The 15994-nt window shown below is 43.2% G+C and overlaps 1 protein-coding gene across 5 annotated transcripts; it reads left to right on the top strand.

The window, feature by feature from the left end:
- Positions 1-388: 388 nt before the first annotated feature.
- Positions 389-15981, top strand: LOC309363805 (NACHT, LRR and PYD domains-containing protein 3-like). Of its 5 annotated transcripts, none has more exons than XR_014165595.1 (8): positions 578-978; positions 2951-3239; positions 4944-4964; positions 6210-7926; positions 9161-9247; positions 9894-10061; positions 11865-12034; positions 15359-15981. XR_014165595.1 is itself a non-coding variant. In XM_081900266.1 (7 exons), the coding sequence occupies exons 2-7, from the start codon at positions 2969-2971 to the stop codon at positions 11962-11964; spliced, it is 2364 nt and encodes a 787-aa protein (XP_081756392.1). In that variant the 5' UTR covers positions 389-543; positions 2951-2968; the 3' UTR covers positions 11965-12208. The 5 variants fall into 5 exon arrangements, 3 of the variants coding, with proteins under 3 accessions (XP_081756392.1, XP_081756391.1, XP_081756393.1); XR_014165596.1 differs by lacking the exon at positions 15359-15981 and adding an exon at positions 12313-14505 and having other exon boundaries at positions 11865-12195; XM_081900266.1 differs by lacking the exons at positions 578-978; positions 15359-15981 and adding an exon at positions 389-543 and having other exon boundaries at positions 11865-12208.
- Positions 15982-15994: the final 13 nt, after the last annotated feature.

Below are 15994 nucleotides of genomic sequence, written 5' to 3'. Positions count from 1 at the left end.
ACAATAGATGTTAAGTCCCCCTGAAAGAGTGCAATTTCTATTTACGCTGAGCCCCAAATGGTCTGTGCCACCAACCGAAAACGCTCGCTGGCCTTGAAGAGAAATGGGGGGGGGGGCGCAACAACATGCACACCACCCTTTGCCAACCTGTTGCCCTCTAGAAGTTTGGGTCTACGACTCCCATTACCCCAATCCAGCGCACCAATGATAGCTGGGGGCTGATGGGAGTCGTAATACATGCCACCTGGAGGGCACCACGTTGGCGAAGGCTTCTATCCGCACTGCATATCCAGGCATGGCCAAACTTGGCCCTCCAGATGTTTTTTTGGGACTACAATTCCCATCATCCCCAACCACTGGTCCTGTTAGCTAGGGGTGATGGGAGTTGTAGTCCCAAAAATATCTGGAGGGCCAAGTATGGCCATGCCTGATATGCAATCGAAAGCCTGACTTAGGGCACCTCTCTCCCCCTCCCCCGCCGCCTGAGCCACGTCACTTTTACTTTCTCGCTCGGCTTCTTTATCCTGGACTGACTCCGGAGAGGTGAGTCTGCTGCCCATCGTCCTGCTGCCCCCCCCCCGCCCCAAATGCCTCTGCAACGCCAGCCAGCCTTGCCTAGAGACGGCAACGAGTAGGTCGTGGGCGGCCAAAGGAGGCGCCATTAGGAGCTGGGAAGAAAGTTCCCCCTGGGTGGTGGCGGGAATGTGCTCGCCTTCCAGTCCGCCGGAGTGTTTCCGCCGGTGGGGCCAAGCCTGGCCGCACTGTGGGCGGGGGAAATAGGGCAACAGGGGCCACTTGAAACTGAATAAACGACGAGGCAGCTGTTTAATGCGACCCCCGCTCCGCTCGTGTCGCAATGGACGGGGTGGCGGGAGGGTCGCGCCTGACAAGCCCACAAGGCCGCCTGGCGGCTGGGCGGAATGGGAGGTGTTTTCCTGTAGGGGCGGAGAAGGGGAAGCTGAGAGGGACGGGCATTTGGTGAGAAAGACTTATTAGAAACCTTTTGTGAAGGAACAGTTCAGGCAGGACCTGGCGGATGATAATGGCCGAAGTCGAGCTGTAGAGCGCGTCTGAAAAGCTGGGGGTGTTTTGCTCAGAAGGGCGAGCGGGGCAGAAAGGGTTGTGGGAAGAAACCAAACTTGTTTGTAGTAGTAGGTGATTTCTTTCTAGTTCATTATGATCCCATCAATAATAATAATAATAATAATAATAATAATAATAATAATAATAATAATAATAATAATAATAATTTTATTTATACTCTGCCCATCCCGCTGGGTTTCCCCAGCCACTCTAGGCGGCTCCCAACAGAATATGAAAAAAATGAGAAAACATCAAACATTAAAAGCTTCCCTTAACAGGGCTGCCTTCAGATGTCTTCTAAAAGTCAGATAGTTGTTTATTTCTTTGACATTCTTTAAGGATTTAAAGCAGTACCACGTCACTTTAAACCAGGGGTTAGCAAACTTTTTCAGCAGGGGGCCGGTCCACTGTCCCTCAGACCTTGTGGGGGTCCAGACTATATTTTGAAAATAAAAATAAAAATGAACTAATTCCTATGCCCCACAAATAACCAAGAGATGCGTTATAAATAAAAGCACACATTCTACTCATGTAAAAACACCAGGCAGGCCCCACAAATAACCCAGCGATGCATTTTAAATAAAAGAATACATTCTACTTATGTAAAAACACGCTGATTCCTGGATCATTTGCGGGCCAGATTCAGAAGGCGATTGGGCCAGATTCGGTTTGCTCACCCATGCTTTAAACCAGGCATGTCCAACAAGGTCGATTTAATGTGGCCCCCATGGCAGTATATGTCCTGGGGTAAAATCCTAAAAACAGCTCAACAGCTCTGGTCGGCCCTCATGCATGCTCACTTCATCAAATCTGGCCCTCTTTGAAAAAAGTTTGGGCACCCCTGATTTAAACAGTTGTGGCTTCCCCTAAAGAAGCCTGGGAACTGTAGTTTGTTATGGGTGCTTTTAGGAGATGCCTGTTCCCCAAACAGAACTACAATTCCCAGGGTTTGTTGGGAAAAGGAAGTAATTGTTAGAACTGCTCTGTGAACTGTAGCTCCATGAGGGGAAAAGGCGTCTCCTAACAACTCTCATCGGCCTTAACAGGCTATGCTTCCTTCCCAGGTTGCTTTGAGGGAAGTAAGGACTGACTTAAGTGGGATAATGCTTATTTAAAGGTGTGGTGCTGATGAGACCTCATTAGTGCTTGTTCCTAGAGGGCTGGGTCAAAAGGAAAAGCTTCCCAGCCTGCCACACATCTTGTGGACCCTTTAAACCCAATTTCGGGCAAAAACGTCCTTGCTGCACGCTTCCACGGAACATGATTAATACAGTGGTATCTCGGGTTAAGTACTTAATTTGTTCTGGAGGTCCGTTCTTAACCTGAAACTGTTCTTAACCTGAAGAACCACTTTAGCTAATGGGGCCTCCTGCTGCCGCCGCGCGATTTCTGTTCTCACCCTGAAGCAAAGTTCTTAACCCAAGGTATTATTTCTCGGTTAGCGGAGTCTGTAACCTGAAGCATATGTAACCCGAGGTACCGCTGTAGTACAATCCTAACCACATCTTTCAGAAGTAAGTCCTACTTAATTAACTGAGACTTTGTCCCCACATAAATGGGTTTGGATTGCAGATTTACATCCCTTGTTCAGGCAGTAAAGTTCCAAAGTGGTTCTTGTTTTGGAAATATGCAGTGACAGATGTAAATACGGAGTGGATGGCTAGGTGGGCTGCTTCTGTGTAATATGGGTACGGTAAAGACCCACACATGGATCCTAAAGTCGGTATGTGATGTCAGTGTTATTCCCTCCCCTTCTGCCCACCCGGAAACCTACAAAATGTATTCCAGAAGCCTTTCTCGTGTGAGTTCTGCATGATGGGCAGGCGACATTTTTCTTCTGGCACTTAAAATGGTTCTTTGTTTGCAGCCTGGCTGTGAGCTGGCAATGGAGTCAGGAGGAGGAGCCACAATGCAGGACTTCCTACTAGACGCCTTAGAGGATCTTGGCCAAGAAGATTTTGAGAAGTTTAAGTTTAAATTGCGTACTGCAGCAGCTCCCGGGGGTAAGAATATTCCACTTGGACGGATGGAGAAGGCAACTCGGGAGAAGATGGTGGAGCTTCTGGTTGAGTTTTATGAGGAAGAGGCTGCTGCCCTGATGATAACTATTTTTGAAGACATTGGTCTCAAGTACAATGCTTCTAAACTCAGCAAGGGTATGGATTTGTACTCACCTAGATATAATGTGCTATATAATTGACTGCAGTTCAGTATAGCTAATAATCACTTAGAGCAGGGCTCAGCAAACTTTTTCAGCAGGGGGCCGGTCCACTGTCCCTCAGACCTTGTGGGGGGCTGGACTATATTTTGATTTTTTTTATACGTGAACGAATTCCTATGCCCCACAAATAACCCAGAGATGCATTTTAAATAAAAGCACAAATTCTACTCATGTAAAAACACCAGACAGACCCCACAAATAACCCAGAGATGCATTTTAAATAAAAGGACACATTCTACTCATGTAAAAACACGCTGATTCCAGGACCGTCCGCAGGCTGGATTCAGAAGGTGATTGGGCCGGATCCAGCCCCCGGGCCTTAGTTTGCCTACCCATGTCTTAGAGGCTGTTCACCCACCCCTAGCTCTGCTCACCTCACAATTTTACAAGTTCATTGTATTTTTATTTTTATTTTTCAAAAGTGACTCCTTTCTGTGGAAGTTCTCTGGCACAAAACAAAAATTGCCATTGCAGGTAACAAGAGGCTGGAAGGGAAAAGGGGAGGAAAGGAAACAGCAGCCCTTCACACAAATCCTTTCCAGACTTGGGGTGACACATTCTTTCTTCTTCTTTTTTACTGCTCTTCTGTGAAAATCTGGTATATATGAAAACTTGTTATTTATAAAATAAAATAATTTGGAACATGTGCACACAGGTGAACACATATCTGTGAGCAAGCCTACAGGTGGCCTAGATTTCCTGGCTTGGAGCCACACACACACATTTTAAAAATTATTTCTGACTGTTCTGTGTAAATCTGGTATATTTTAAAACTTGTATTTCAGTTTTTATTTTTTTACAAAAAATTAAAAGGTGCATGTAGGGGTAAACAAATACCTGCTTGCATTCCCACAAGGGACCTCAGGTATCCAGAACTTACCATGGGCAGGAATGTACTAACTGAGGGGACAGGGACAGCAACATACAGTGCAGTACATCCCATCAAGCCCCACTGCTATTGAGGACTGGAAACACTGAGATAGATTTTAGAGGCATAAAATTGAAATTGCTCCTCTGTGGATAAAGGCATACATATACACACAGAGAAAATAATTACTCGTGTTCACATTAGTGCCCTGGTGTAGACACAGCCCAAGTGAAAATAATTCCTTTCTGACAGAAACCTTCCAAAACGTTCTCAGATAGCGGTGGGGGGGGGGGGACGTATTTTCCTCAAGCCATTCAACCAAGCAAAACGTTTTTAAACACTGGCAGTTTACTTTCATTTGCTAAAATACAGTTCCTTCCATTTGTTCTGAAACTACATAGCAAAGGGAGGGAGAGACTTTTAAGCACCAGTAAGAAGGAGGAAATGAAAAGGAAGGAAAGAACTCTGATCAGATGGAAGGATGAGGCATGGGGGGGCGCTGCATAAAATAGGGTTGGGATGGGCACATGGGGCTGCCATGCTGCAGGTTGCCCACCTGTGATGCAGATGATATAGAACTGAATTTCCATATGCTAGTTGACCTAAAGCCTCAAAGCCTGTTTCAAAGCTGGCCTGAACTCAGATTTGCAGGAAGGGGCTTGGTATGTACAGTGATCCTTTCACCTTTCCCATACATTATGAGCACCAGATTTAAAAACCTACTGTTCGCAATACAAAAATGTCTGACCAGTTATTTTATTTCTTTTTCAGAGGTTGGGAAGCAATTTCAAGGTATGTAAGCACCTCATCATAAGCCATTGTAAGTTTTAGTCTAGAACTCAAGATAAGTGGCTCCCTTGTCATAACTTTTCGAAAGCAGCCTAGAGAATGCCAAAAAGACTCTTGAGGCTCAGTAATTTGTAGAATATGTTTGAAGGAGAAAAGCAAACAAAATTGGATAACCACAGGATTGTGAGGCATAACTGCAGATATCAGGTAAGCATGGCTTCTGGGAGATGTAGGTATTTGCATCGCTCTCTAATTTGGGAATATTGCACTATACCAGTATTAAGAGGGGAGGGAGTGGTAATAGAGAGCTGGTGCTAGACAGAACAGGACTAGAGTTATTCCTCTAGCATTGCTGATGAGCTCTAAAATGGTCAGTGGTGATCAGCGTCTGGCCTCCCAAGAGATTGTTTGTGGCTCCCAAAGATTCCCCCACATTTAATTTTTTTGTTTTAAGTAAGCTTTCTTTAATTGCTTGCTCCTATGCCCCTCCTTTTCTTTTTTAATCTGTTTAGTTTCTGCTCCCACAGGTATACCTGTGATGCCAAAAGGTTTTCTGTGTCCCCGAGCCCCTCCCTTCAAAGTTGACTTTTTATTTATTTTTTAAAAATACTGACCACTCCCAGACATCCCCTGCTGTAACCTTCTGATGCCAAAAGGTTTTTCTGAAAACTTGTTCTTTCCAAAGCAAAAAAACAAAGATACAAATTGACCACACCCACTTTCCCCTCTGTGACTACAGACACTTTTTTACCAGCCGTGTGCACTTTGACCTGCCCATGAGTCAGTACATTTTCATATATATCTTGTTTATGATGGGGGAAAATACAGATCCCATAAAGTAGAGCCAAAGTGAAAGAGATGTATGCTAGTTTAGGTTTTCCCCAACAATAGGAACAATTCAGAAACAGTGCAGGCAAATGGTATGCCTGATTCAGGGTATTTGAATGTTTTAATGTATTTTTAATAGTTTGTTGGAAGCCACCCAGAGTGGCTGGGGAAACCCAGCCAGATGGGCGGGGTATAAATTATTATTATTATTATTATTATTATTATTATTATTATTATTATTATTAAGAACTCTGCAAACTTGCAAACACAGACCTTGGTAGTCTTGAGCAAAAGAAAAGTTCTTTAACTTAGAGGGTCTGCATAGACAAGGGACCACTGGGAAATCAAGGGTGCCTGGCATCAGGCAAGCATGTTGCAGTGCCATGGCAGGTGGTTAATCCTTCTCTCTGTCTATACTAGATTACAAAAAAAAGTATGCTGAGAATGTGAAAGAAGAATACTTGCTAACAGAGGACAGAAACAGTCTCTTTGGTGAGAGCACCCCATTAAGTGCCCGCTATATAGAGTTACTTATCATCACAAAACACCGGCCTGAGAAGCAGAGGGAACATGAATTGGTTGCTACTGGCAGGCTGCACATGGACATCTTGGAAACCAACAGTTCAAATTATTCATCAACTGATATACAAAGCCTTTTTGAACCTGATGAATCGGAAATAGCCCCAAGAACCGTGGTGTTGCAAGGACCTGCTGGTATTGGTAAAACGATGACCGTGCAGAAGATTATGCTGGGCTGGGCTGCTGGGGAGCTGTACCAGGATGTCTTTGACTACGTGTTCTGTATTCGCTGCAGAGAACTAAGCCTTGCTGAAGATGCCAGCAGCCTGGCTGACCTTATTGTAGATCAGTGTCAAGACATGTATGCCCCAGTGAAAGGGATTTTAGCCCACCCTGAAAAGCTGCTTTTCATCATTGATGGCTTTGATGAGCTTTGTTGCTCCTTAGAGCTCGGAGGAGACAGTTTCTGTGATGATCCTTATTCAAAGGTGTCCATACAGGGTGTTCTGAGCAGCTTGTTGAGAAAGAAGCTTTTGCCCAAATCCTACCTGTTAATCACCACAAGACGTGGTGCTGCAGAGAGGCTGCATGGGTGCTTGAAGTTTCCGAGATTTGCTGAGATTCTTGGATTCACTGAGAAAGGTCGCCGTGAGTATTTTTTCAAGTTCTTTAAAGATGACCAGAAAGCCAACCTAGCACTGAGATTCATTGAAAATACCAGTGCAGTCTCTACCATCTGCTTTATCCCCATGGTGTGCTGGATCATCTGCTCTGTCATCAGAGTTGAACTGGAAACTGAAGACGAGATTGCAGACACCTTGGACACCACAACAAAAGTCTTTGTACAGTTTTCTCACAATCTTCTTAAGCATGATTCTGCGAAATGGAAGAACTCCTCTCTGAATGAGCTCGGAAGACTCTGTTCCTTGGCACGGGCTGGCATCCTGGGACAGAAAATCCTCTTTGAGGAGCAGGATCTCAAGGAGCATCATTTGGAGGTTTCTGCTCTTAAAGACCTCTTTCTAGACAGAAGAACATTCCAAAGGGGGATTGGCCGGCACAACCTGTACAGTTTTCTCCATCTCTGCTTCCAGGAGTTTTTTGCTGCCATGTGGTATATTCTGCAGAAGGACTCAACGGAAGTTTCAGATAACAGTATGGGGGACTTGAAGACACTTTTAGCTGAGTGCGAGAAGCCAGGCAATGAGCATTTAACATTAACAGTATGCTTCGTATTTGGCCTGAGCAGTGAAAAGGTGCGCATCTTTCTTGAGCAGACTCTGCAGTGCAAGACATCTGACCTTGTGAAGCCTTTCTTGCTTCAGAGAGCGGAAGAAGTGGCGACTGAGGAGCCTCCTCGAAAAGGTCATTGCCTGCTGAAGTTTTTCCACTGCCTGTTTGAGACCCAGGAAGCAGAATTTGCAAACCGTGTGATGCATCATTTCCAGAATATTAACCTTTCTTCCCAGATGCTCTCGGTGCTGGACTGCAGGGTTTTGGGGTTCTGCTTGCAGCACAGTAAAATCGAGGATCACTCCATTGAACTAACGTTTTGCAGGCTGAAGTCTTACCACATGAGAGCTTTGGCTCCAGGAATAAAAAACTGTACAACTTTAAAGTAAGTGATGCCATCATAGTGTTTTTTTAGGAACAGCAAATGCCAGGCATTTCAGGATTTGAGTGGAGAGCCTTTGGGTTGGGCACTATTTTGTTTTTCCCTTTGTTACCAGGATTACTTGTCAAAGGAGGATAGACACTCCCAGACTCAAGCACACTGTGTTGTAGTGGTGGAATAGCCATGTATTCACTTCACCATTTCTGAAACCATATGAAATCAATGTGGCAATATATGCCTTGTATAAATGCCTTGCTGTCAGTAATCATGGCTCAAAATCCCTTCCAGTCTCCATCTTTGGCTCAAAAGCTCATGCAGTCTCCTTGTCCCCCCTGCCTAGAATAGTATGCACAGGAAGGTGAAAAGCCCCTGGTTTCCATGGCTTGAAAATCCTAGACGAGCAAAGTCATGCATGTAGTTGGGAGATGCATACTGGGCTTGGAAAAATAAATGTTGATGGTGGTGTAACTAATGTATTCCTGGTCACCATTCTATTTCTCAATAGAAAGTTTGAAATAAGGAAATAAAGGCTATATTCCCATACACACCTACGTGGGTGTAAATCTCCTTGAACTCAATAGGACCCTTCAGTAGCTATGCATAGGAGTGCATGGAAGGTGTGTTATTTTTCCACTAAGTACACAGGTGCCAGCCTTCCCCATAAAAGCTTTGTTCTGTTCTCTAACACCTAGAATTGGTTGGCACTGTGGTAAGAGTGCCCATTTGCTTGACCGCTCTAGATTTTCACAGAACTCAAAAACCTGAAATTAGAAATCTCTGTGTGTTCAGTCAAAACAAATTTCACCATAGATTCCAATGTGTATTACAGCTACATTTTAGTTTTGACAGAATTCTGGCTTGTGGTTGTTTTTGGACCAGAACCAGTACAATGGTTGGAGAACAGAAGGAACGCATTGGGGAGCAATAAGTGTGTAGGGGCAAGGAAGGGAATAGAGTGTGGGGTCCTTCTTGCCCATAGCACCCTCAGAAAGCCGCTTCCTCATACACAAACTTTTAATAATTCCTAATTTTCAAGTATTTCTCTGTAAATGGCTAGAGGTCTGCTCTTTTCATAAGGAAGTGGAGATTTCACACTTCTGTGTGAGCCATTATGTTTCTGCATTGGATGGTCCGGTTCCAACTATGCAGACCCACCTTCTTATATTCCTCCTAGATTTTGAAGAATCAGCCCTGAATCTTTTTTCATCTTTCTCATTCTCTGTCTTTCTCATTGTAGCTTTGGAAGTAACAAACTTGGAAACTCAGGAGTGCATGTTCTCTGTGCCACTCTGAAGGAACTAGACTGTAATGTGACCACTCTAAAGTAAGTAACAAGGGAGCAGAGACACATACAAAAAGTTGGGTGTATGTATGACGTCTTTGTAGGCTTGGAGTTCAGATTATTTGCTATCTGCGCATTATTCCAATGGGGTGCAGGGTCTGTGGCAGTCTGGATGCAACTAGCTGGCAGTGAGAGAGAAATTTCACAGTGGGAAGGGTTTTTAGACACAAGTAGCCAGACACTGGTGCTGAGAGCAGGATGCAAAGACAGAGTAAGGTCTGGGAACAAGACCAACAGGACCAGGGACAGCTCCACATCAGCAGACAAGTTGTCTCCAGGAGATACAGAGCTCATCTCCTTATAATTTCCTCTTAATGACTGCTCAAGTCCCACTTCCAAGTAAAGTGGGGGGAGGAAAGCACTCTGGCTCAGTAGCTTCCTAGTATGCCTTCTGGCACATAAGGCAATGAGGAAAGAGGAATGTTAGGTATTCCTCATACTGACTATTCAAGTTGGCAACTTGGCTTCGAGTTGCAAGTTAAATTCTGGAAGTAGACTGAATAATAGTTTGCTTGTAACTATATATTCCTTTGAGTCTGTTCTCACCAAAGCTTTGAAGAAAGGATAATAGTGCTTAGACGTAGTGTGTGATCTGCCTATGACCTTGCGTCCATTTTGTCCCTGCCAGTCTTCATGAGAATTACCTCACAGATGCTTGCGCCCAAGAACTTTGCACTATTCTGAGCACCAGCCACACGCTCCGCACCCTAAACCTTCAAGACAACTCCTTCTCAGAGGTTTCTGTGCCTTTCATCCGCTACCTCATGGAGACCTGCCCCAGCCTGACTGTTCTGTTGTAAGTGCTGATAAAGGGTGGGAGAGAGAACTAACCTTGCCTTCCAGGAAACTGATAGGATTGCTTTGCTGTTGTCGCTCCTGAGGCCAAAGAAGTGAAGTGGCAGGATGGGAGGAGTATTTTGACTGAATGGCAAAGGATTAAGAGCAGGTTTCTCAGAGCATATCTGACCTTACAACTTGTCACCAGAAGAGTTTGCTCTTTATAAGCAGATTTCAACATAACAAATACACACATTTATGCTGACATCACACACATTTCCATCCAGAAACAAAGGGTGGTTAAAAGAAAAGGGAAATTGCTGTTTCCAGTTCCTTTACATGGGAATAAAATGGTTTGAGCACATGATGTAAGGCCAAAAGCTGAAGCCAGTAAAACTTTCCATTCTGCTAGCACGCTCTCCTCCTGCTCTCATTTAGGTCCAACATAGAGATTGATAGTTGTGTAACCACCCAGTTCATCCCACCAGATTTGCTCTTGGACATAGGAAGAGAAAGAAAGAAAGAAAGAAAGAAAGAAAGAAAGAAAGAAAGAAAGAAAGAAAGAAAGAAAGAAAGAAAGAAAGAAAGAAAGAAAGAAGTTGTGATGCTTCTTGCTTGCCTCAAGGATACATTGCAGCCAAGCAAACACACTTGAGGGTGTGGAACAGTGTCAGTGAGGAAGAGGGAGAGAGGAAATACAACCTAAGTAAGGAGAGTCCTGAGGGTTGGAGGGCTGCATTCGGCTTTTGGGCTTGAGATTCCCTTCCCCTGCCTCAGTCACATATGTCGAGCTCCTGCATACCCTTAAAAAATATCACTCACTTCATTACCTTAAGTTAAATCACTGGATCCTTCCTCTCTCTGCTGCTCACTTCATATCATAGGATATGAAGACAGAAGGTAGCATTGCAGCCCACTCATAAAAACGGCAGCTTCAGATCCTGGTACAGTGGTACCTCAGGTTAAGTACAGAATTCGTTTCGGAGGTCCGTTCTTAAGCTGAAACTGTTCTTAACCTGAAGCACCACTGAAGGAATGGGTTTCTGTGTAGCAAGTTTAAAACTGACTCAACCCCCCCCCTTTTGTTCTTTCAAAAGAGAGCATAAAACTTGAGCTGCAAAAGCATAATAAGGACACAATTGCATAAACAAGCTCTCTCCTTTATCAGTCACGGGGAGGGATGACCCTGACTCTTTAGGGGAACAAAGAAAACACATCAATACTTTATCTTATGTGCTCACCACATAAGCGTGTTCCCAGAGATCATGACCTCTTCCAAGATAAGAGTAGGAACAGGAATATCCTTTTATGGTCAGGAGTGCAGGAAGGAAATCCCTTTTATGGCTAAGAGTGCCGGAGCAGGAACATCTGTGATGTCAACCTGCGTGTACAAGCTGACGTGGCTGGGGAAGGGGGAGAGGTGCCTGGAGGATATATATACTGCATGAAACTTGTCATTTCTTTGGACTTGCTGTGGACTTGATCACGCAGGTGCCTTCTGCTATCCGGAGAGCAGAATAAACTCTTTCTTTGAACCAACTCAGTGTCATTTGACTTCCTTCCTCCTGTCCCGGAGCAATGCAGACCCAGTCGGTGAACTCCAATAAGGCTACACCACTTTAGCTAATGGGGCCTCCTGCTGCCGCTGCGCCACCGGAGCACAATTTCTGTTCTCATCCTGAAGCAAAGTTCTTAACCCGAGGTACTTTTCTGGGTTAGCAGAGTCTGTAACCTGAAGCGTATGTAACCTGAAGTGTATGTAACCCGAGGTACCACTGTATTCATTTGTACTCATTTTTGGTTATTTTTCCTTTTCTTCCAGGTTGGGTAGTAATGGATTTGGTGAAAAAGGAAGGAAACGCTTGAAACAGCAAGAGAAGAAGTTATCTAAGTCAGGACGTCTTTTTTTGTTGTGGCTGTGACACATTCTAATTTGTATGCTCTGGATCAACAGCAGCCATGTTACCAAAGGGCAGCATTGTACTGAATCAGGTAAATGTGCTTGTAGCTGCAGGATGGGAGTTCTAGAGCTGAACATATTTTAAAAAGAAAGAAAGGCAGCTTTAAGGCTCAGATGCAGAGCTGCCAACTTTAGTTGTTGAAATTGCTTCCCAAACAGGAAGGATGAAATGAGCAGTCATTGGATTAAAAAAGTAAGCACTTTGATCAGCTATCTGATTTTTTTTTTTTTAGTATTTTCTTACATAACCTAGCAGCCTTGTTTTAATTTCACTTTAATTTGTATACCACCTTTCTATATTGCTCTAAAGAAGGCAGTTTACAAGCTGAAGAAAGAACAAAATTAAACAACACCGATCACACATCTTATTAACGATCCAATCCAACACAAATAAGACAAATTTAAATATATGGCTTAAAATCAACTTATATCCAATAAAGTAATATTCAACAGTCCCATTAGAATATAATAGTACACTATAAAATTAAATTTCAAAATACCAACAAATAACAATTAAACAGAAATCCACTATCAACAATTACAATAAATCATTACTTAAATTATAAAGATAACAGCAAAATTACAATACATAAGATACCGCAGTACATAAAAATTCTTGTAAAAAGATCAAATTGAGCAGCAGGGGCACATAGTTTATGAAATTATTAAAAGATTCCCCCCCCCCAGGTCACACAAAACTCCTCTCTTCCAGCTGCTTTTGCTGTACTTAAAGCAAAGGCTGTTGAGAAAGGCTGTTGCTCAGCTGGATGTGATTAAGGGCAGGCAAAATGAGGCTCTTTTGCTGTTTTTCACACTTCCCAGCCAAGGGAGCTGACAAGCTGCTGAGGCAGTTGTAGTTCTTAAAATGAGATGAAGAAGCAAGGTATTATGGCTACTCACATCTCCATGAGTGGATAGAAACTAAATATTCTCATAGCTTTATTACAAGTCCTGCAATCTTTGTCCACTAATGTGAAGGTTGGCAACCATGTTATGGTATCTTCTAGAGTTGCCATATTTTGAAGATCGAAAAAAAGGACACATTTGCCAACTTCTACTTTATAACTTTGGATCGCTATGACGACACTTATTTTACATTCCCACGAAAAAGAGGATGTGTCCTGGAAAAAGAGGACATATGGCAACCATGGAACAAATCCAGGTCCTGTTCAAACCCTAGTCAAAATAATTTGCAGAGCTGTATATTGATAGATAGTAACAGTGAGTGTATTACATAGAGGGGGTGAATCAGGAAGGGGTTTGCATGGAATCCTCATGTACTGTGTGGCCACTGTGGGAACAGGATTCAGGACTAGATGGGCTGTTGGCTTTATCCAGGAGGACTTTTCTATGGTCCTCCAAGAACATGGTCTTTTAACTTGTAGAAACCATAAATCAGGCATCTCCAAACTTGGCCTTCCAGATATTCTGGGACTACAATTCCCATCATCCCTGACCACTGGTCCTGTTAGCTAGGGATGATGGGAGTTGTAGTCCCAAAACAGCTGGAGGGACGAGTTTGTGGATGCCTGCCAGAGATCATTTTCACATGTACCGTTATCAACTCAGGTATCACACATCCTCATTCCTTAAAATAAATAACATATTTGTGCAAATAAAGAACCTTACATTTATCTCTGCTGAAATTCATTGTTAGTTTTTTAGTAGTTCTCTGCCCTGTCATGAAAATCTCAGTTCCTTTTTCAGTTTTCTAAGGTCTTAGCTACCCTTTACAGCTTGGCGTTATCTGCTAATTTTTATGAACATCGCTTCCTTCATGCAGGTTATTTGCCTCCTTCATATTTTTTTCTGTGTATTTTATTTAATGTTTATTTGTGGATTTTAATAGTACTAATATAATGACTCAAAATATAAAATAAGTAGAGCATATCCATGAAAATAAATGGCAAAATGTCACATTAAAACTAAGAAAAAGTGCACTGTTGTTTATTTATTTATTTATTTCATTTATGAGTTGCTTCCCATGAAACATCCTGAAGTGATTAACAATAAAAGCACCCAACAATAAAACCATATTTCTACATTTTAAAATCCCAGCTCAGGTACAGATTGGGATAAGAATGAACCTTCCATCCCACCCTTAAGTGACACATTTCAGTCAAAGTAAAGCATTTTTAATGGAAGAGTTAAGAAAATGTTTAAATCGCTTTTGCTGAAATCAGTGGGATGTGTGTTGTTGTGTGCCTAGTCTTCTTTCCCCTTATTACTAACTCATAAAGAGAAGCATGGGAAGTGAGGTGGAAGGCGGGGTGGGAAGTGTTTTGCATTGCCATCAGAACATAGGACAATTTCAGCCTAAAGTGGCTTCAAGGAGATGAAGGTCCATAGCCTGGGTGCTACCCCTGATAATGCCTAGTCATCTGTACTTGCCGTTCTTCCACTCAGATGGTGCCTTTAGAAAAGCAACCCCAGCAAACGTTTGCATTTCTTCTGAACGTGGCAGCAACAGTGTGGCTTTTAATTAAAAGCAGATGTAACATTTTATTGTGCTTCCCTAGGGATTTTTGTTCTCAGAAAGTGTTGGGTCATGATTGTTGGGTCGTATTAAACATCCATCATAAAAGAGACAGCCCCAGTGTGCTTATGGAATGTTGCAATTGTGCTCAGCGGACACTAAAACAGCTTTCAATTAGAATTACACAACTGAAACACAGGTGATTTATGGCGTCCAGCTGAAGAGGTAGCAGGAGTACCTGCTTGCAGGAGCGTAGGAGGGGGGGTGCAGGCAGTGTGGCTCACCCCGGGTGTCATCCTTGAGGGGGGTGACAAAATGGCACACCACGGGGCCTGGCCTGCGAATGTGACTTAACAGGCATTATTGAAACCTGGTGGGATAAGACTCATGACTAGAATGTAGAAATTGAGAGGACGACCTGTTCAAAAGGAAAAGATCAAACAGGAAGGGGGGAGGAGTAGCATTATAAGTAAAGGATGTGTACACTTGTGAAGAGGTCCATGACTTGGAGCATGGGAGATTGAGAGCATCTGGGTAAATACTGTAGGAGAGGGAAACAACAGTGACCTTACTGAGGACTTGCATAATGTCTTCCTAGAGCATATTGCCAGACATTCAAAAAGATGAGATACAGTAGTCATGGGAAACTTCAACTACCCCAATATCTGTTGGAACTCAAACTCTGCCAATGATGTAAGGTCAAACAAGTTACTCCATTGCCTCAATTTCATTTCCCAGAAGGTAGAAGAAGCAACAAGGGGGGGGGGGGTCATCTCTCTTTGACCTGGTCCTCACCAAAAGGGAGGAACTGATCAATAAAGTGAAAGTACAGGGAAACCTGGGAGGAAGTGATCATGTCCTCCTCTGTTTCATGATACAGAGGCAAAGGAAAGCTGAGTGTAGTCGGACACACACTCTGGACTTTAAGAAGACTGATTTCAAAAACCCGAAGGGACTACTGTGTGACATCCAATGGTAAAATATACTCTAAGAGAAGGAAGTTCAAGATGGATAGGAGTTTCTTAAAAGTAAAATATTGAAGGCACCATTCCTACAAAAAATTAAAGTGTGAGGCACCTAAAGAAACTGGTGTGGCTGCATAAGGAGCTTTCAGATGAGCTTCAGGTATAAGAAATGGAAGAAAGGAGAAATTACGAAGGATACATGAGTATTCAACAGTTGCAGGGGGAAAGTCAGGTGGGCCAAAGCTCAGAATTAACTCAGGCTTGCAAGAGAAGTTAAAAAGGATTTTTAGAATGTTTCTTCGGCTGGATGGCCCTCGAGAGTCCCTTTCAAGTCTACAATTCTATGACTCTATGTTTTTACCAGTGTATCGGTTTGGTATAAGTTAAAGAATAAATTTACCTTGCTTTTGTCTCCTCATACTTCCTTATTTTACAATGAAATCATCTCATAGGCAGGCGACATGCTCAGTGATCTCACATCTTTGTATAAAGCAGAACTAGACTGAATAAAAAAACAACAACTAGGCAGCGGGTTTAAATACTATGTAAAA

This window comes from Podarcis melisellensis (genome assembly GCF_964234715.1).
Source record: "Podarcis melisellensis genome assembly, chromosome: 2".
NCBI lineage: Eukaryota > Metazoa > Chordata > Lepidosauria > Squamata > Lacertidae > Podarcis > Podarcis melisellensis.
Note: the sequence above shows the minus strand (reverse complement) of the source record. Positions and strands in the feature narration are given on the sequence as shown.

Excerpts from the sequence above, each read along its gene's own strand:
- LOC309363805 (XM_081900265.1), top strand. The coding sequence starts at position 829 with ATGCGACCCCCGCTCCGCTCGTGTCGCAATGGACGGGGTGGCGGGAGG. Across the intron at positions 979-2,950 it reads CTGAGAGGGACGGGCATTTG|CCTGGCTGTGAGCTGGCAAT; the intron begins GTGAGAAAGACT and ends CTTTGTTTGCAG. Across the intron at positions 4,965-6,209 it reads GGTTGGGAAGCAATTTCAAG|ATTACAAAAAAAAGTATGCT; the intron begins GTATGTAAGCAC and ends TGTCTATACTAG.